Genomic DNA, 22,297 nt, shown 5'->3' on the forward strand with positions numbered 1-22,297 from the left:
CGATGACCTATACCCGGTGCATTCTGCCTCCACCGCCATCGCCACTGCCTCTCCAGTCGCCCTCTCCGCCGGTGTCGACCTTTGGCATGCACGCTTGGGTCACCCCAACTCCACCGTCCTTCGCCAGATTCTCAAGAGTTTTTCATTTTCATGTAATAAATTCGACGAGCACACTTGTCATGCTTGCCGTCTCGGTAAACATGTTCGTCGACCGTTTAGCGAGTCAAACATTATTTCTTCTTTTCCGTTTCAGTTAATCCACAGTGATGTTTGGACATCTTCCGTTGCGAGCAACACGGGCTTCTTATATTATCTTATTTTACTTGATGATTTCTCTCATTTTGCGTGGACGTTTCCGCTCCGTCGCAAATCCGATGTTCTCGCCACTCTCACGACCTTTTACTCCCACATCACCACCCAGTTCGAGCCCCCTATTCTCGCCCTCCAGACTGACAACGGAAAAAAGTTTGACAATGCTGCCACCCGTCACCTTCTCGCATCTCACGGCACTACCTTTCATCTCACATGCCCGTACACATCCCAGCAGAACGGCCACGCCGAGCGGATCCTCCGCACTCTTAACGACTGCGTCCGCACGTTGTTGTTCCACTCTAATGTGCCCCCTCGGTTCTGGCCCGATGCACTCGCCACCGCCACTCTCCTAGTTAACATTAGGCCTTGTCATCCTTGCTGGAACTACACCCCACACCAACTTCTCTTCGGTTCCCCTCCATCCTATGATGGTCTCTGCATCTTCAGTTGTTTGTGTTATCCTAGCACTGCCTCCACTACACCACACAAACTCGCTCCTCGCTCCGTAGCTTGTATCTTACTAGGCTACCCCCCTAACACCAAAGGTTACCGGTGCTACGACCCCGTCTCCCACCGCGTGTATACCTCCCGACACCTGTACTTTGATGAGCGGGTTTTTCCCTTTTACCGGGTACCGCCTTTTGTAGAGGACTCGGCGCCCCATGATGGTGTCTCGGATGCGGACCCGGTGCAGCCCCCGGCGCGACCCCTCCTGGCCCTGGCGCGGCTCCCGCTGGCTCCTCCTGGTGCGGCCTCGGCGCGCCCTCCCGCGGCTGGCCCCTCTGTTGCGGCCCCCGCGGCCCCGGCAGCCGGTCCCTCGGCCTCGGCCCCGGCGCGACCATGCATGGCCCCGAGTGGCCCTTAGGCTCCCACTCTGCCGAGTGGCACGGCTGGTGCCGCCCCGGCCTGCTCCACCACCCCGGCTGTCCCCCACAGCTTCGGCCGGCCCTGGTCCCGCTACGATGCCGGGGGCGGCGAACTCTTCATCACCTCCGTCCGTCGCTCCTACCGCAACCGACCCGCCTCCCGCTGGCATGGTGACGTGGTCCCGCGCCGGTATCTACCGCCTTAGCACGCGCTACGGTGCTGATGAGTACGCGTGCGCAGTGTCGACATCATCCTCTCCACCGTTGCCCATCGCCTCGTCTGCACGCGCCGCCCTTCGTGATCCACATTGGCTTGCCGCGATGCGCGAGGAGTTTGATGCATTGCAGCGCAACCGCACGTGGCATCATGTGTCGCGACCCCCTCACGCCAACGTCATCAGTGGCAAATGGGTGTTTCGTCACAAGACCAACCCCGACGGTTCTCTCGAGCGCTACAAGGCTCATTGGATGGTGCGCGGTTTCCGCCAGCGCGCCGGCGTGGACTTAACCGGCACCTTCGCTAAACCGGGCACGACTCGTACGGTGCTTCAGCTGGCGGTTTCTCGTGACTGGCCAGTGCATTAGTTGGATGTCTCCAACGCGTTTCTGCACGGCCACCTCACGGAACGGGTCTTCTGCGAGCAGCCGACTAGCTTCGTCGACGCTGAGCACCCCGACCATGTCTGCCTGCTCTCTCGGTCCCTCTATGGACTGAAGCAGGCCCCCAGGGCGTGGTACCAGCGTATGGCCGGGTTCCTACAGGAGCTTGGGTTTCACACAACCCGCTCCGACGCGTCTCTGTTCGTCTATCATCAGGGCACTGCCATTGCGTACCTGCTGCTCTATGTGGAGGACATTATCCTGACGGCATCCTCGTCTGGGCTTCTTCAGCAGCTCACAGCTCGTCTTCGCGATGAGTTTGCCCTCAAGGATCTTGGAGCACTGCACTACTTCCTTGGCATTGAGGTCATTAGCCGTGCCGATGGGTTCTTTCTGCATCAGCAGAAGTACGCTCATGAGCTTCTCGAGCGCGCTGGTATGCTTAATTGCAAAACCGCGTCCACACCTGTTGACACCAAGGCGAAGGTTTCTGCTTTGGAGGGTTCCCCTGTGCCAGATGCAGCGTCCTACCGCTCCATCGTCGGCGCTCTGTAGTATCCCACCCTCACTCGGCCTGACTTGGAGTATGCAGTCCAGCAGGTGTGCCTTCACATGCACTCCCCATGTGATTCTCATTGGACTCTGGTGAAGCGTATTCTTCGGTATATACGCGACACTATGACCATGGGACTCTCCCTGGCGGCTTCCTCCTCCATCAACATGGTCGCCTACTCCGACGCTGAATGGGCTGGCTGCCCGGACACACGTCGCTCTACGTCAGGCTAGTGTCTACCTCGGGCCCTCGCTGATATCGTGGTCGTCCAAGCGGCAGCCCATGGTCTCTCGCTCGAGTGCCGAGGCGGAGTATCGGGCAGTGGCTAACGCCGTTGCTAAGTGCTCTTGGCTCCATCAGCTTCTCCAGGAGTTGCTTTGTGTGGTCCCCAAGGCCACGATCGTCTACTGTGACAACGTCTCCGCCGTCTACCTCTCCGCCAACCCCGTCCATCATCGCCGTACGAAGCATATTGAGCTCGACATTCACTTCGTTCGCGAGCAGGTGGCTCTCGGGAAGGTTCGTGTTCTGCACGTTCCTACCACTCAGCAGTTTGCCGATGTCATGACTAAGGGACTACCGACCCCAGTCTTCGAGGAGTTTTGGTCCAGTCTCTGTGTCTCCGGCGACGCTTCGACTGCGCGGGGGGGGGGGGGGGGGGGGGGGGGTGTTGAGCGTATGTTGTACACTGCATATGTATAGGACTTGGGTCTGTATTTATACCGTTGTATCTCTCTCTTCCCTCGTATATTTGTACATCTTGGGAGACAAGTAGAGGCTGGTCCACCCTGTACCTATACATGTGCACCATGCACACAATCAATGATTATCGATTCGTGCAATCTCATTCTTCCTAACTAACAGAACTGATGCGACGGCCATTGGGGCGATGGGTCCGCAGTCGGCAATTAGAGATCGACTGCTTCGCGCCCCCCCCCCCCACACACACAAACTGAGAGAGAGAGAGATGGGGGTAATACCAAATCTGAAGCAACATGCAGCCAAGCTACCAAAAAAAATCCATCGACGGCAGTTCAGTTCCCACGTATATTTGGTTTGCTCTCATGTATTTTTGCTCCGTTTTATTTTCAATCTACGGCCCATGTAAATTACATTGCTTATACACTTTAGTTCCATTTTCAAACGTCATTTGCACTATCCTCCTAAAATTAATGTTTGATATTTTTTTACAAAGAATACATTTTAGAGCGGTAGAATGTAGTGATTCTTTTTCTTTTTCTCTTGTACAATCTCTAATTTAGTAGGAGCAGCAGTACCATGTGAGCTCGAGTGCCGAATTGGATTGCCACACATTCATGTCTGTTTGTGTTATGTGTATGTGGTGATTGGTGGTTCCGTATCCTCACCTGGTGCATGTGATTGTGTTAGATGTACTACTAATGGAAAGTCTTGTATGTGAGAAATCAACATTAACGGTGTGGAAAATGTAGCCTATGTGGATGAATAAGATGAGTATATGCTCCTAGATAGATACGTGATCAAAGACGTATACTTGCATTAGAAAACCAGAACCATATTTACATGGCTCGGAGAATCCGACATGCCAGCTGAACGCGCAGTACATATATAGTACTCCTACTACGCAACGGAAATATTATTCTGAAACTCAGCTTTCGGAAAGATGCTAGATTCGGATACGAATTGCCACGGAAATACCCTGTGCACCAATGCATGTTGAGCATGGGTTAGATCGCCCTACCTAGCTACACATACAGCCTGTGTCCTGATTGACAGTTTTTCTGTGAAGAACTACCCAATGTAATCTCAGTCTCAAACTCATCGTTGAAAAATGTTTCTCCGCTCGCCCGCATCGCCGCGCCTGCCTATATAATATGGAACCATGCATCGCCAAACCAATTCGCTCAAGCACCTGAAGTTTCTTTCCCAAAAAATGTCTGTGGCACGGACACTGACGACCTTGTCCGTCCGGCGGGGCGAGCGCGAGCTCGTGGCGCCGGCGAGGCCCACGCCCTACGAGTTCAAGGTGCTCTCCGACATCGACGACCAGGAGGTCCTCCGCTTCTACCGCTCCGGCGCTTTCTTCTACCGCGGCGACGCCTCCAAGTCCGGCATTGACCCGGCGAAGGCCATCAAGTCGGCTATCTCGGAGGCGCTCGTGCACTACTACCCTCTCGCCGGCCGGTTCCGGGAGCTCCAGCCGACGAGGAAGCTCGTGGTCGAGTGCACGGGCGAGGGCGTCGTGTTCGTCGAGGCGGACGCCAACGTCCGGATGGAAGACTTTGGAGACTCAGTGGCGCCGCCGGTGCCGTGTTACGATGAGCTGTTGCCCGAGCAGGAGAGCGCGACCGCCGTTGTCGTCGACCGGCCTTTGCTCTTTGCTCAGGTGACGCGGCTGACGTGCGGCGGCTTCGTCTTCGGGTTCCAGATATGCCACTGCATCGCCGACGGCCCGGGGATCGTGCAGTTCCTGACGGCGCTGACGGAGTTCACCCGCGGCGTGCCGGGCGCGCCGACCGTGCGTCCGGTGTGGCAGCGCGAGCTCCTCACGGCTAGCTGGCCGCCGGCCATTGCGCACGACCACGTGGAGTACGCGCCTCTCCCCGACCTCGGAAAGGACGTGGTCTCCTCCTCGGACATCTTCTCGCAGCACACGTTCTTCTTCGGGCCCCGCGAGATCGAGGCGCTCCGGTCCCAGGCCCCGGCAGAGCTGCGCTCCGCCGCGTCGCGGTTCGACCTGATCGGCGCCTTCATGTGGCGGTGCCGCGCCGCTGCGCTGCAGTACGGCCCGGACGAGCTGGTCCGCCTGCACATGTTCGTGAACGGCCGGGTCAGGAACAGGAGCCGCCACCGCCTGCCGAGGGGCTACTACGGCAACTCGTTCGCGTTCGCCTCCGCGTGCGCGCCCGCCGGGCAGCTGTGCCGGAGGCCCCTCGGCGAGGCGCTGCGGCTGCTGCTGGAGGCCAAGGCGCGGGCGGAGCAGGAAGGGTACGTGCAGTCGGTGGCCGGCTTCAACGCGGCGCACAGGAGGCCGGCGTTCCCCAAGGCCCGGACGTACCTCATCTCGGACATGACCCAGGGGGGGATGATGGCGGTGGACTTCGGGTGGGGCACGCCGGTGTACGGAGGCCCGGCGACGATCATTCTGGCCACGTTCCATCTGGAGGGGAGGAACGAGGCCGGTGAGGCAGGCGTCAACGTGCCGACGAGGTTGCCGGTGCTGGCGCTGGAGCGGCTGAAGGTGGAGGTGAGCAAGGGGCTCATTACGGTCAGCGGTGGGACTGTCAGTGAACCTGATGCGGACAAGAACAAGTCAGCCTTGGTTTCTGGTCACACTCTCGCAAAGCTGTAGAAGCGCTGTGGTGGTAGGCTTCTGCGTACACAACATCAAAAAAGCACCAAGTTCGGCCACTGTTGTGCTTGTGCTAGACAGCCAGGTCGTGGCGCTAGTAATGCATCTCTTGTGGATTGTTTCCACCGCGGTATATGTTGTCTGGCTTTCTTTGATATATACTTGTAAATGGGTTTTTTCCTCGTCAGTCGTGTGTTTTTATCTATAATAACTAGCACACATGCATGTACGTTGCAACAAGAGAATAAATAGTGTGCATTTGAATTTAGTGAGAATTATATATGTAAGCATAACCATGCGAACATGTCGATAAGAAATAATTAGGTTCTGAGTTTCGCCAAACATGAAGTAATCAATAATCTATTTTTCCATTCATTGCTTGAGGGGATTTAAGGTATGAAGTTGGAAAAGGCCAGCGAATTATTTAATCTACTTTTTTCATTCATTTGAGGGGATTTCAAGATATGAGGTTTCAGAATATGAAAGTGAGGCGGTTCTTCTTTTTTTCATATACAAGTCATCGATATAGTACAACCGGAGTTAATTCTATTTTGCTATTTTTTATTCATTAATCGAGGAGATTTAAGGCGTGAAGTTTCATAATATGGAGTAAGCCGGGTCTTCTCTTTTCCATGAGTAGTCAGGTCTTCTCTTCTCTTTTCCTCATGTAGCAATCCTCAAGAAATTCAGGGTCCTTTTTTAGCTAGCTTATATATCAGTCCATCCATACTCGGTCCAGCATATTCCATCCATTCTTCATCCAGCTTACTATACATATAGTTTCACACACATATAGAAATTGATATGAACCCTTATTTCCTAGGTAGTCGGGCCGGGTAAATTGCATGGGTTGTGAAAGGCCTAGGCACCAAAACCAATTCGCTGAAGCAGTTGCAAAGTACCATCACCTGAAGTTTCTAGGCAGGCAGAGATGTCTGTGACACGGGCACTAACGACCTTATCCGTCCGGCGGGGCGAGCAACGAGCTCCTGGTGCCGGCGAGGCCCACGCCCTGCGAGTTCAAGGTGCTTTCCGACATCGACGACCAGGAGGCCCTCCGCTTCTATCGCTCCAGCGCTTCCTTCTACTGCAGAGACGCCTCCAGCTCCGGCATTGACCCAGCGAAGGTCATCAAGTCGGCGATCTCGGAGACGCTGGTGCACTACTACCCTCTCGCCAGCCAGTTCCGGGAGCTCCAGCCGACGAGGAAGCTCTTGGTCGAGTGCATGGGCGAGGGGGTCGTGTTCGTCGAGGAGGACACCGACGCCCGGATGGATGACTTTGGAGACTCGCTGGCGCCGCCAGTGCCATGTTATGATAAGCTGCTGCCCGAGCAGGAGAGTGCGACTGCCGTTGTTGTCGACCGCCCTTTGCTCTTTGTTCAGGTGACGTGGCTGGATGCCACTGCATCGCTGACGACCCGGGGATCGTGCAGTTCCTAATGACGCTGACGGAATTCACCCGTAGCGTGCCGGGTGCGCCGACTGTCCGACTGGTGTGACAGCACGAGCTCCTCATGGCCAGCTGGCCGCCAGTTATCGCGCACGACCACGTGGAGTACGCGCCTCTCCCTGACCCTAGGAAGGATGTGGTCTCCTCCCCCGACACCTTCTCGCAGCACACCTTCTTCTTCGAGCCCCGCGAGGTGGAGGCGCTCTGGTACCAGGCGCTGCGCACCGCTGCATCATGGTTTGACCTGATCGGCGCCTTCATGTGGCGCTACCACGCCATCGTGCTGCAGTACGGCCCGGATGAGCTGGTCTACCTGCACATGTTCGTGAACGTCCGGGTCAGGATCAAGAGCCACCAGCCCCTGCCGAGGGGCTGCTACGGCAGCTCGTTCGCGTTGGCGCCGGCGTGCGCGCCGCCGAGTAGCTGTGCCGGAGGCCCCTCGGCGAGGCACTGCGACTGATGCTGGAGGCCAAGGCATGGGTGAAGCAGGAAGGGTACGTTCCCAATGCGTAGGAGGTCGCCGTTCCCCAAGCCCCAGATGTACCTCATCTCGAACATGACCTACGGGGGATGATATGGTGGATTTCAGGTGGGGCACGCCACCGCGCACAATGCCCTAGGCATCCTCGTCGTTCGAAGAACGCCCATGAGGTCGACCAGCTGCGGCGCCGGGCCAGCCCACGGGAATACCACCTCCCAGGCCCGGGCCACATCGCCCTGCTGCGCCGGCTACACCGCCAGCTGGGCTGCTCTGGCGTGTGCCCGACGCTCCTCCTCCTTCTTCTGGCGACGCTCCTTCTCCTCGCACTCCCTCTGCATGAACCGCTCGCCATCGGTGCACTCCTCCGTCAGCGCGCGCTGGCTCCAATGCTCGAGGAACGCGTCCTCTTGCACCGGCGTCGCGTCGAGCCAGATTGGGGGGGGGGGAACCCACTCGCGCAGCTCACTTGTCCAGACGTAGCGCTCAGTGGGCTCCTGCATCGGCGTCAGAGTAGTGAGCCTCGGCGGCGATGGTGGCACCACACAGTCATCGGCCGCAGAGAGGGCACAAGGGCATCTGCTAGCCTCGCCTGGTAGTCCGCCTCTGCCTTGCGCCGCTCCTCCTCGATGAAGGTTTCCATGGCCGCCGCTGGCGCCACCTGGTACGGAACCTCCTCCTCCTCCGGCTTGACGGCGAGGGGTGATGAAGCTATGTGCCTAGGGTAGGGTCATGGACCTGTCCTAATTGCCCTACCCAAGGACATCTCTAGAAGAAATCACCTTTCAATCGACTTGGAGGTGTTCCACTCGACAGACTCGAAGACACTCGACCAAGAAGCAATCACTTGACCAAGATCCAACCACTCGACGGCCAGGAGATCTAAAGTCACTCCGCACGCTAATGGTCGGTCATTAAGTAGCTTTTATGGTCATCATAACACTTTATTAGGGGCGTTACCAGTAACGCCCGACCTTAATGTACTTAAAACCCTGCATAACTGAGGGCCGGAGGGGTCTGGCAAACTCTATATAAGCCACCCCCCTCCTCAGTGTAAAGGGTTTGCACCCCTGTAATTCATACACACATAATCCAGTTGACCGCCTCCGTGCTCCGAGACGTAAGGCTATTACTTCCTCCGAGAAGGGCCTGAACTCGTAAACCTCGTGTGCTTACAACTACTCCATAGCTAAGATCTTGCCTTTCCATACCTACCCCCTACATTACTGTCAGACTTGGAACCACGACAGTTGGCGCCCACCGTGGGGCAGGTGTCTTAGCGATTTGTTGGAGGAGTTGCAATCTTTTCCGATCCAAATCATCATGGTTTCTGGTGGAGTTTTGGTGGGGGGCCGCGAGATCCGTCTCGGCGCGCTCACGTTCATCGCCAACGACTCCGCTTGGCTTCAGGAGGCTCCGCTCGACGTGGACGCACTCCCTGTCCGCGGGGCAACGCACTTTCGCGTGTGCGTCCGCGGCGTCCTCTTGCGGCAACCGTCGACCCATTATCGGTCGGCCCCTGTGTTGTCCTCCCTCCCTATTTCCCGCCGGCGCAAGCGCTCTGGTCGGTCGAGACTTCAGCGGTGGGTGAGACACGCGGTGGCACGCCAGTCGGCCACCCCTCAAGTCACGGCGATCGAGCCTGACGAATCCCTCTACGGCCTGTTCGAACTGTCGACTGGCTCCGCAGAGACCGCACCCGAGTGCGATAGCAGTGATCCGGCGGCGGAGGTTCTGATGGTCGATGGACCACGCAGTCCTCCCGGTTTTCCCTGCACCGACGGAGGCGCAGGTGGAGGCGACCCGTCGCATCCCCATGAGGAATACCTCCCCGAGCCTCTCACGTCGCTGCAGAGAGAAGAACTTCGTCGCCGGAACGTAGATGCACTGCACACTCCTATCGTTGGAGAAACCCCCGAGGCTCGTGCCTTGGAGAACGCGCGCCTGGCAAACTTGGCTGAGCGCACTCGACTGGAGAACCTCCAGCGAGCACTCGACGAGTGTGCGCGACAACGGGTTCCAGAATCCAGTCGACGTCAGCTCTTTTCACCCCTGCAGGTATATCGAACTCCGATTCAGAATTTAGCAGCTGCAGCCCGTATAGCAGAGTCGATTCAGCCTTCCCAATCAGAGGCTGGCAGAGGCTTGCTGCAGATCAGAGCGTTACTCCGGGCAGCAGGAGACCAGAATTCCGCTGTTTCTCAGTCGCAGAACAGGATTCATAGCAGATCCATTGCTGCAGACACAGTCCAGTCGGCTCATAGCCCAAGATCGCCCCCGAGGCGTGAGGGACGTGGGGACCGGCGTGATCAGTACAGGAACCGTGAGCAGTATGATCACCGATTCGAGTGCCTACCCCTCCCCCAAGGAGTGGATCGTATGTGCCTCGACAGTAGGATGACAGGCGCCCTCATAGTGTTGGGCGAAGGATTCCAGTCGACCCCAGGGAACTAGGCTTTGATGCGAGATCCATTCTCGTTCAAGGTTTGGTCGACAGGAACAGAGCTCACCGAGAAGGTCACGACAGAGATGCACCTACCAGTAGCGGAGTACATGTTTCGGGGCCAGAGTGCTTTAGTAGGGCCATCAGGGCCGCTGTGATTCCTCCCAACTTTAGGTTGGCGACTGGAGTCAGTAAGTTCACTGGTGAGTCCAAGCCCGATACTTGGCTTGAAGACTACGAGTGGCTGTCCAGATTGGCGATGGCAATGATGAAGTGGCCATGAAGCACCTGCCTCTCATGTTGGAGGGCTCGGCCAGAGCGTGGCTGAATCAATTAGCACCCAGCTGTTGGAGAACGTAGTAATTTCAAAAATTTCCTACGCACACGCAAGATCATGTGATGCATAGCAATGAGAGGGGAGAGTGTTATCTACGTACCCACGCAGACCGACTGCAAAAGCGATCACACAACGTAGAGGAAGTAGTCGTACGTCTTCCCGATCCGACCGATCCAAGCACCGTTACTCCGGCACCTCCGAGTTCTTAGCACACGTACAGCTCGATGACAATCCTCGGGCTCCGATCCAGCAAAGCGTCGAGGAAGAGTTCCGTCAGCACAACGGCGTGGTGACGATCTTGATGTTCCACTGTCGCAGGGCTTCGCCTAAGCACCGCTACAATATGATCGAGGTGGAATATGGTGGCAGGGGGCACCGCACACGGCTAAGGAACGATCTCAAGGATCAACTTGTGTGTCTATGGGGTGCCCCCTGCCCCTGTATATAAAGGATGGAGGAGGAGGAGGCCGGCCAAGGCTAGGCGCGGCCAGGATGTGGAGTCCTACTAGGACTCCAAGTCCTAGTAGGAGTCCACCAAGAGGGGAGGAAGGGAGAAGGAAGTGGAGGAGTAGGAAAGGTGGCCGGCCCCCTTTTCCCTAGTCCAATTCGGACTAGAGGGGAGGGGGGGCGCAGCAGGCCTTTTCTCCTCTTCCCACTAAAGCCCATCAAGGCCCAATACTTCTCCCAGCGAATTCCCGTAACTCTCCGGTACTCCGAAAAATACCCGAATCACTCGGAACCTTTCCGAAGTCCGAATATAGTCGTCCAATATATCGATCTTTACGTCTCGACCATTTCGAGACTCCTCGTCATGTCACCGATCTCATCCGGGACTCCGAACTCCTTCGGTACATCAAAACTCATAAACTCATAATATAACTGTCATCGAAACCTTAAGCGTGCGGACCCTACGGTTCGAGAACAATGTAGACATGACCGAGACACGTCTCCGGTCAATAACCAATAGCGGGATCTGGATGCCCATATTGGCTCCTACATATTCTACGAAGATCTTTATCGGTCAGACCGCATAACAACATACGTTGTTCCCTTTGTCATCGGTATGTTACTTGCCCGAGATTCGATCGTCGGTATCCAATACCTAGTTCAATCTCGTTACCGGCAAGTCTCTTTACTCGTTCCGTAATACATCATCTCGCAACTAACTCATTAGTTGCAATGCTGGCAAGGCTTATGTGATGTGCATTACCGAGAGGGCCCAGAGATACCTCTCCGACAATCGGAGTGACAAATCCTAATCTCGAAATACGCCAACCCAACATTTACCTTTGGAGACACCTGTAGAGCTCCTTTATAATCACCCAGTTATGTTGTGACGTTTGGTAGCACACAAAGTGTTCCTCCGGCAAACGGGAGTTGCATAATCTCATAGTCATAGGAACATGTATAAGTCATGAAGGAAGCAATAGCAACATACTAAACGATCGGGTGCTAAGCTAATGGAATGGGTCATGTCAATCAGATCATTCAACTAATGATGTGACCTCGTTAATCAAATAACAACACTTTGTTCATGGTTAGGAAACATAACCATCTTTGATTAACGAGCTACTCAAGTAGAGGCATACTAGTGACACTCTGTTTGTCTATGTATTCACACATGTATTATGTTTCTGATTAATACAATTCTAGCATGAATAATAAAAATTTATCATGAAATAAGGAAATAAATAATAACTTTATTATTGCCTCTAGGGCATATTTCCTTCAGTCTCCCACTTGCACTAGAGTCAATAATCTAGATCACATCACCATGTGATTAACATCGATAGTTCGCACCATCAGGTGATTAACACCCATAGTTCACATCGCTATGTGACCAACACCCAAAGGGTTTACTAGATTCAGTAATCTAGTTCACATCGCTATGTGATTAACACCCAAGGAGTACTAAGGTGTGATCATGTTTTGCTTGTGAGAGAATCTTAGTCAATGGGTCTGCCACATTCAGATCCGCATGTATTTTGCAAATTTCTATGTCAACAATGCTCTGCATGGAGCTACTCTAGCTAATTGCTCCCACTTTCAATATGTATCTAGACCGAGACTTAGAGTCATCTAGATTAGTGTTAAACTTGCATCGGCGTAACCCTTTACGATGAACCTTTTTTCACTTCCATAATCGAGAAACATATCCTTATTCCACTAAGGACAATTTTGACCGCTGTCCAGTGATCTACTCCTAGATCACTATTGTACTCCCTTGCCAAACTCAGTGGTAGGGCATACAATAGATCTGGTATACAGCATGGCATACTTTATAGAACCTATGACTAAGGCATAGGGAATGACTTTCATTCTCTTTCTATTTTCTGCCGTGGTCGGGCTTTGAGTCTTACTCAACTTCACACCTTGTAACACAGGCAAGAACTCTTTCTTTGACTGTTCCATTTTGAACTACTTCAAAATCTTGTCAAGGTATGTACTCATTGAAAAAACTTATCAAGCGTCTTGATCTATCTCTATAGATCTTGAAGCTCAATATGTAAGCAGCTTCACCGAAGTCTTTCTTTGAAAAACTCCTTTCAAATACTCCTTTTATGCTTTACAGAATAATTCTACATTATTTCCGATCAACAATATGTCATACACATATACTTATCAGAAATGATGTAGTGCTCCCACTCACTTTCTTGTAAATACAGGCTTCACCGCAAGTCTGTATAAAACTATATGCTTTGATCAACTTATCAAAGCGTATATTCCAACTCCGAGATTCTTGCACCAGTCCATAAATGGATCGCTGGAGCTTGCATATTTAGTTAACACCTTTAGGATCGACAAAACCTTCTAGTTGCATCGTATACAACTCTTCTTTAGTAAATCCATTAAGGAATGCAGTTTTGTCTATCCATTTGCCAGATTTCATAAAACGCGGCAATTGCTAACATGATTCGGACAGACTTAAGCATAGATACGAGTGAGAAACTCTCATCGTAGTCAACACCTTGAACTTGTCGAAAACCTTTTGCGACAATTCTAGCTTTGTAGATAGTAACACTACTATCAGCGTCCGTCTTCCTCTTGAAGATCCATTTATTTTCTATGGCTTGCCGCTCGGGCAAGTCAACCAAAGTCCATACTTTGTTCTCATACATGGATCATATCTCAGATTTCATGGCCTCAAACCATTTCGCGGAATCTAAGCTCATCATTGCTTCCTCATAGTTCGCAAGTTCGTCATGGTCTAGTAACATGACTTCCAGAACAGGATTTGTTGGGGAACGTAGCAGAAATTCAAAATTTTCCTACGTGTCACCAAGATCTATCTATGGAGAGACTAGCAACAAGGGGAAGGAGAGTGCATCTACATACCCTTGTAGATCACTAAGCGGAAGCGTTCAAGTGAACGGGGTTGATGGAGTCGTACTCGTCGTGATTCAAATCACCGATGACCAAGTGCCGAACGCACGGCACCTCCGCGTTCAACACACGTACAGCCCGGTGACGTATCCCATGCCTTGATCCAGCAAGGAGAGAGGGAGAGGTTGAGGAAGACTCCATCCATCAGCAGCACAATGGCGTGGTGGTGATGGAGGAGCATGGAAATCCTGCAGGGCTTCGCCAAGCACCACAAAAGAGGAGGGAGAGAGAGATGCAGGGCTGCACCAACGAGAGATCGAATCACGTGTGTTATGGGCAGCCCAATGCCTCAATATATATAGGGAAGGGGAGGGGCTGCGCCCCCTCTAGGGTTCCCACCCCTAGAGGGGCGGCAGCCCTAGATGGCCAAGGGGTGGCGGCCACAAGGGGGAGGAGAGGGAGGCGCAGGGTATATGGGCCTTAGGGCCCATCTGCCCTTAGGGTTTGCCCCCTCTCTCCTTCTAGGCGCATGGGCCTTAGTGGGACTGGTTCCCTTGGCCCATGTAGGCCAAGGAACACTCCCTTCAGCCCATGTGGCCCCCCCGGGGCAGGTGGCCCCACTTGGTGGACCCCCGGGACCCTCCCGGTGGTCCCGGTACATTACCGATAAACCCCGAAACTCTTCCGGTGACCAAAACAGGACTTCCCATATATAAATCTTTACCTCCGGACCATTCCGGAACTCCTCGTGACGTCCGGGATCTCATCCGGGACTCCGAACAACATTCGGTAACCACATACAAACTTCCTTTATAACCCTAGCGTCATCGAACCTTAAGTGTGTAGACCCTACGGGTTCGGGAGACATGCAGACATGACCGAGACGTTCTCCGGTCAATAACCAACAGCGGGATCTGGATACCCATGTTGGTTCCCACATGTTCCACGATGATCTCATCGGATGAACCACGATGTCAAGGACTTAATCAATCCCGTATACAATTCCCTTGTCTATCGGTATGATACTTGCCCGAGATTCGATCGTCGGTATCCCGATACCTTGTTCAATCTCGTTACCGGCAAGTCTCTTTACTCGTTCCGTAACACATCATCCCGTGATCAACTCCTTGATCACATTGTGCACATTATGATGATGTCCTACCGAGTGGGCCCAGAGATACCTCTCCGTTTACACGGAGTGACAAATCCCAGTCTCGATTCGTGCCAACCCAACAGACACTTTCGGAGATACCTGTAATGTACCTTTATAGCCACCCAGTTACGTTGTGACGTTTGGTACACCCAAAGCACTCCTATACGGTATCCGGGAGTTGCACAATCTCATGGTCTAAGGAAATGATACTTGACATTAGAAAAGCTTTAGCATACGAACTACACGATCTTGCTATGCTTAGGATTGGGTCTTGTCCATCACATCATTCTCCTAATGATGTGATCCCGTTATCAACGACATCCAATGTCCATGGCCAGGAAACCGTAACCATCTATTGATCAACGAGCTAGTCAACTAGAGGCTTACTAGGGACATGGTGTTGTCTATGTATCCACACATGTATCTGAGTTTCCTATCAATACAATTAGCTATGGGATAATAAACGATTATCATGAACAAGGAAATATAATAATAATCAATTTATTATTGCCTCTAGGGCATATTTCCAACAGGTCTCCCACTTGCACTAGAGTCAATAATCTAGTTCACATTGCCATGTGATAAACACTCACAGGTCACATCGCCATGTGACTGACACCCAAGAGTTCTGGGTTTGATCATGTTGCTTGTGAGAGAGGTTTTTAGTCAACGGGTCTGAACCTTTCAGATCCGTGTGTACTTCACAAATCTCTATGTCATCTCCTAGATGCAGCTACCACGTTCTATTTGGAGCTATTCCAAATAACTGTTCTGCTTGGAGCTATTCTAAATTGTTGCTCCATTATACGTATCCGGCATCACTACTCAGAGCTATCCGGATAGGTGTTAAGCTTGCATCGACGTAACCCTTTACGACGAAATCTTTTACCACCTCCATAATCGAGAAAATTCCTTAGTCCACTAGTTACTAAGGATAACTTTGACCACTGTCCTGTGATCCATTCTTGGATTACTCTTGTACCCCTTGACTGACTCATGGTAAGGCACACTTCAGGTGCGGTACACAGCATAGCATACTGTAGAGCCTATGTCTTAAGCATAGGGGACGACCTTCGTCCTTTCTCTCTGTTCTGCCGTGGTCGAGCTTTAAGTCTTAACTTCATACCTTACAACTCAGGCAAGAACTCCTTCTTTGACTGATCCATCTTGAACACCTTCAAGATCATGTCAAGGTATGTGCTCATTTGAAAGTACTTTTAAGCGTTTTGATCTATCCTTATAGATCTTGATGCTCAATGTTCAAGTAGCTTAATCCAGGCTTTCCATTGAAAAACACTTTCCAAATAACCCTATATGCTTTCCAGAAATTCTACGTCATTTCTGATCAACAATATGTCAACATATACTTATCAGAAATTCTATAGTGCTCCCACTCACTTCTTTGGAAATACAAGTTTCTCATAAACTTTGTATACACCCAAAATCTTTGATCATCTCATCAAAGTGTACATTCCAACTCCTAGATGCTCACTCCAGTCCTTAGAAGGATTGCTGGAGCTTTGCACACTTATTAGCATCTTTCAGGATTGACAAAACCTACCGGTTTGTATCACATACAACCTTTCCTCATAAAACGTCGAGGAAACAATGTTTTGACATCCTACCTGCAAGATTTCATAAATAATGCAGTAATCGCTAATATAATTCCAACAGACTCTTAGCATCGCTACGAGTGAGAAAGTCTCATCGTAGTCAACTCCTTGAACTTGTCGGAAAACATCTTAACGACAAGTCGAGCTTTCTTAATGGTGATACCTACCATCATTGTCCGTCTTCCTTTTAAAATCCATATGTACCTAACAGCCTTACGACCATCAAGTAGTTCTCCCAAAGTCTACACTTTGTTTTCATACATGGATCCTCTCTCGGATTTTATGGCCTCGAGCCATTTATCGGAATCCGGGCCCACCATCGCTTCTCCATAGCTCGTAGGTTCATTGTTGTCTAGCAACATGACTTCCAAGACAGGATCACGTACCACTCTGAAGTAGTACGCATCCTTGTCATCCCACGAGGTTTGGGAGTGACTTGATCCGAAGTCTCATGATCAATATCATAAGCTTCCACTTCAATTGGTGTAGGTGCCACAGGAACAACTCTTTGTGCCCTGCTATACACTAGTTGAAGTAACGGTTCAATAACCTCATCAAGTTTTCACCATCCTCCCACTCAATTATTTTGAGAGAAACTTTTCCTCGAGAAAGGACCCGATTCTAGAAACAATCCTTTATTGCTTTCGGATCTGAGACATGAGGTATACCCAACTGTTTTGGGTGTCCTATGAAGATGCATTTATCCGCTTTGGGTTCGAGCTTATCGGCCTGAAACTTTTCCACATAAGCGTCGCAGCCCCAAACTCTTAAGAAATGACAGCTTAGGTTTCTCTAAACCATAGTTCATACGGTGTCATCTCATCGGAATTACGTGGTGCCCTATTTAAAGTGAATGTGGTTGTCTCTAATGCCTAACCCATAAACTATCGTGGTAATTCGATAAGAGACATCATGGTATGCATCATATCCAATAGGGTGCAGTTATGATGTTCGGACACACCATCACACTATGGTGTTCCAGGCTGTATTAGTTGTGAAACAATTTCCACAATGTCTGAATTCTGTGCCAAACTCACAATTCAGATATTCATCTCTATGATCATATCATAGATCTTTTATCCTCTTGTCACGACGATCTTTCAACTTCACCCTGAACTTACTTGAACCTTTCAATAATTCAGACTCGTGATTCATCAAGCAAATATACTCAACATCTACTCAAATCATCTGTGAATTAAGAACATAACGATATCCACTACATGCCTCAGCACTCATTGGACTGCACACATCAAAATGTATTACTTCCAGCAAGTTGCTTTCTGGTTCCATTTTACTGAAACCGAGGCTTTCAGTCATCTTGCCCATGTGGTATGATTTGCATGTCTCAAGTGATTCCAAAATCAAGTGAGTCCAAACGGTCCACTTGCGTGGAGTTTCTTCATGCATATATACCAATAGGCATGGTTCGCATGTCTGAAGTGATTCAAAATCAAGTGAGTCCAAAGATCCATCAACATGGAGCTTCTTCATGCGTTTTATACCGATATGACTTAAGTGGCAGTGCCACAAGTAGGTGGTACTATCATTACTATCTTTTGGCATGAACATGTGTATCACTACGATCGAGATTCAATAAACTATTCATTTTAGGTGTAAGACCATTGAAGGTATTATTCAAATAAACAGAGTAACCATTATTCTCCTTAAATGAATAACCGTATTGCGATAGACATAATTCAACCATGTCTATGCTCAACGCAAACACCAATCTCGATGGTAGAGGGAGCGTGCGATGCTTGATCATATCAACATTGGAAACACTTCCAACACATATCGTCAGCTCACCTTTAGCTAGTCTCCGTTTATTCCGTAGCTTTTATTTCGAGTTACTAACACTTAGCAACCGAACCGGTATCTAATACCCTGGTGCTACTAGGAGTACTAGTAAAGTACACATTAACATAATGTATATCCAATATACTTCTATCGACCTTGCCAGCCTTCTAATCTACCAAGTATCTAGGGTAATTCTGCTCCAGTGGTTGTTCCCCTTATTACAGAAGCACATAGTCTCGGGTTTGGGTTCAACTTTGGGTTTCCTCACTAGAGCAGCAGCTGAATTGCCGTTTTATGAAGTATCCCTTCGTGCCCTTGCCCTTCTTGAAACTAGTGGTTTCACCAACCATCAACAATTGATGCTCCTTCTTGATTTCTACTTTTGTGGTGTCAAACATCACGAACATCTCAAGGATCATCATACATGTCCCCGATATATTATAGTTCATCACGAAGCTCTAGCAGCTTGGTGGTAATGACTTCGGAGAAACATCACTATCTCATCTGGAAGATCAACTCCCACTCAATTCAAATGATTGTTGTACTCAGACAATCTGATCACAAGCTCAACAATTGAGCTTTTCTCCCTTAGTTTGCAGGCTAAGAAAATCGTCGGAGGTCTTATACCTCTTGACGTGGGCACTAGCCTGAAATCCCAATTTCAGCCCTCGAAACATCTCATATGTTTCGCGACGTTCCAAAACGTCTTCGGTGCCTCAACTCTAAACCATTTAACTGAACTATCACGTAGTTATCAAAACGTGTATGTCAGATGTTCGCAACATCCACAGACAACGTCCGAGGTTCAGCACACTGAGCGGTGCATCAAGGACATAAGCCTTCTAAGAAGCAATGAGGACAATCCTCAGTTTACGGACCTAGTCCGCATAATTGCTACTATCAACTTTCAACTAATTTTTCTCTAGGAACATATCTAAATAGTAGAACTAAAGCGCGAGCTATGACATAATTTGCAAAATCCTTTTGACTATGTACAGGATAATTAAGTTCATCTTATGAACTCCCACTCAGATAGACATCCCTCTAGTCATCTAAGTGATTACATGATCCGAGTCAACTAGGCCGTGTCTGATCATCACGTGAGACGGACTAGCCAACGTCGGTGAACATCTTCATGTTGATCGTATCTTCTATACGACTCATGCTCGACCTTTCGGTCTTCTGTGTTCCGAGGCCATGTCTGTACATGCTAGGCTCGTCAAGTTAACCCTAAGTGTTTTGCTGTGTTCTGAGGCCATGTCTGTACATGCTAGGCTCGTCAACACCCGTTGTATGTGAACGTAAGGATCCATCACACCCGATCATCACGGCGTGCTTAGAAACGACGAACTGTAGCAACGGTGCACAGTTAGGGGAGAACACTTCTTGAAATTTTAATGAGGGATCATCTTATTTACTACCGTCGTTCTAAGCAAATAATATGTATAAACATGATAAACATCACATGCAATCAAATAGTGACATGATATGGCCAATATCATATTGCTCCTTTTGATCTCCATCTTCGGGGCTCCATGATCATCATCGTCACCGGCATGACACCATGATCTCCATCATCATGATCTCCATCATCGTGTCTTCATGAAGTTGTCTCGTCATCTATTACTTCTACTACTACAGCTAACGGTTAGCAATAAAGTAAAGTAATTACATGACGTTTAAGTTGACACGCAGGTCATAAATAAATAAAGACAACTCCTATGGCTCCTGCCGGTTGTCATATTCATCGACATGCAAGTCGTGATTCCTATTACAAGAACATGATCATCTCATACATCACATATATCATTCATCACATCCTTTGGCCATATCACATCACATAGCAAACCCTGCAAAAACAAGTTAGACGTCCTCTAATTGTTGTTTGCATGTTTTATGTGGCTGCTATGGGTTTCTAGCAAGAACGTTTCTTACCTACGCAAAGACCACAACGTGATATGCCAATTGCTATTTACCCTTCATAAGGACCCTTTTCATCGAATCCGATCTGACTAAAGTGGGAGAGACAGACACCCGCCAGCCACCTTATGCAACTAGTGCATATTTGTCGGTGGAACCGGTCTCACGTAAGAGTACGTGTAAGGTTGGTCCGGGCCGCTTCATCCCACGATGCCGCCGAATCAAGATAAGACTAGTAACGGCAAGCATATTGAACAAAATCAACGCCCACAACTACTTTATGTTCTACTCGTGCATAGAATCTACGCAATAGACCTAGCTCTGATACCACTGTTGGGGAACGTAGCAGAAATTCAAAATTTTCCTACGTGTCACCAAGATCTATCTATGGAGAGACTAGCAACGAGGGGAAGGAGAGTGCATCTACATACCCTTGTAGATCGCTAAGCGGAAGCATTCAAGTGAACGGGGTTGATGGAGTCGTACTCGTCGTGATTCAAATCACCGATGACCAAGTGCCGAACGCACGGCACCTCCGCGTTCAACACACGTACAGCCCGGTGACGTCTCCCATGCCTTGATCCAGCAAGGAGAGAGGGAGAGGTTGAGGAAGACTCCATCCATCAGCAGCACAATGGCGTGGTGGTGATGGAGGAGCGTGGCAATCCTGCAGGGCTTCGCCAAGCACCACAGAAGAGGAGGGAGAGAGAGATGCAGGGCTGCACCAACGAGAGATCGAATCACGTGTGTTATGGGCAGCCCAATGCCTCAATATATATAGGGAAGGGGAGGGGCTGCGCCCCCTCTAGGGTTCCCACCCCTAGAGGGGCGGCAGCCCTAGATGGCCAAGGGGTGGCGGCCACAAGGGGGAGGAGAGGGAGGCGCAGGGTATATGGGCCTTAGGGCCCATCTGCCCTTAGGGTTTGCCCCCTCTCCCCTTCTAGGCGCATGGGCCTTAGTGGGGCTGGTGCCCTTGGCCCATGTAGGCCAAGGAACACTCCCTACAGCCCATGTGGCCCCCCCGGGGCAGGTGGCCCCACTTGGTGGACCCCCGGGACCCTCCCGGTGGTCCCGGTACATTACCGATAAACCCCGAAACTCTTCCGGTGACCAAAACAGGACTTCCCATATATAAATCTTTACCTCCGGACCATTCCGGAACTCCTCGTGACGTCCGGGATCTCATCCGGGACTCCGAACAACATTCGGTAACCACATACAAACTTCCTTTATAACCCTAGCGTCATCGAACCTTAAGTGTGTAGACCTACGGGTTCGGGAACCATGCAGACATGACCGAGACACCTCTCCGGCCAATAACCAACAGCGGGATCTGGATACCCATGTTGGCTCCCACATGTTCCACGATGATCTCATCGGATGAACCACGATGTCAAGGACTTAATCAATCCTGTATACAATTCCCTTTGTCTATCGGTACGATACTTGCCCGAGATTTCGATCGTCGGTATCCCGATACCTTGTTCAATCTCGTTACCGGCAAGTCTCTTTACTCGTTCCGTAACACATCATCCCGTGATCAACTCCTTGATCACATTGTGCACATTATGATGATGTCCTACCGAGTGGGCCCAGAGATACCTCTCCGTTTACACGGAGTGACAAATCCCAGTCTCGATTCGTGCCAACCCAACAGACACTTTCGGATACCTGTAGTGTACCTTTATAGCCACCCAGTTACGTTGTGACGTTTGGCACACCCAAAGCACTCCTACGGTATCCGGGAGTTGCACAATCTCATGGTCTAAGGAAATGATACTTGACATTAGAAAAGCTTTAGCATACGAACTACATGATCTTGTGCTAGGCTTAGGATTGGGTCTTTGTCCATCACATCATTCTCCTAATGATGTGATCCCGTTATCAATGACATCCAATGTCCATGGTTAGGAACCGTAACCATCTATTGATTAATGAGCTAGTCAACTAGAGGCTTACTAGGGACATGGTGTTGTCTATGTATCCACACATGTATCTGAGTTTCCTATCAATACAATTCTAGCATGGATAATAAACGATTATCATGAACAAGGAAATATAATAATAATCAATTTATTATTGCCTCTAGGGCATATTTCCAACAGGATTACCGTACCA

General features: G+C 50.5%; 1 protein-coding gene and 1 pseudogene across 1 annotated transcript; both read left to right on the forward strand.

Annotated features, from left to right (window-relative positions):
• The first annotated feature begins 4,192 nt into the window (after positions 1–4,192).
• LOC125541079 (benzyl alcohol O-benzoyltransferase-like) lies at positions 4,193–5,920 on the forward strand. Its single transcript, XM_048704563.1, has one exon. It carries the CDS (start codon positions 4,193–4,195, stop codon positions 5,660–5,662), a length of 1,470 nt encoding a protein of 489 aa, XP_048560520.1. The 3' UTR covers positions 5,663–5,920.
• A 587-nt stretch (positions 5,921–6,507) lies between these two features.
• On the forward strand, positions 6,508–7,734 carry LOC125535092 (annotated as a pseudogene).
• The last annotated feature ends 14,563 nt before the right edge of the window (positions 7,735–22,297 follow it).

Source organism: Triticum urartu, chromosome 2 (genome assembly GCF_003073215.2).
Source record: "Triticum urartu cultivar G1812 chromosome 2, Tu2.1, whole genome shotgun sequence".
Lineage (NCBI taxonomy): Eukaryota > Viridiplantae > Streptophyta > Magnoliopsida > Poales > Poaceae > Triticum > Triticum urartu.

Coding starts and splice junctions, on each gene's coding strand:
- LOC125541079 (XM_048704563.1), top strand. CDS start 4,193: ATGCATCGCCAAACCAATTCGCTCAAGCACCTGAAGTTTCTTTCCCAA.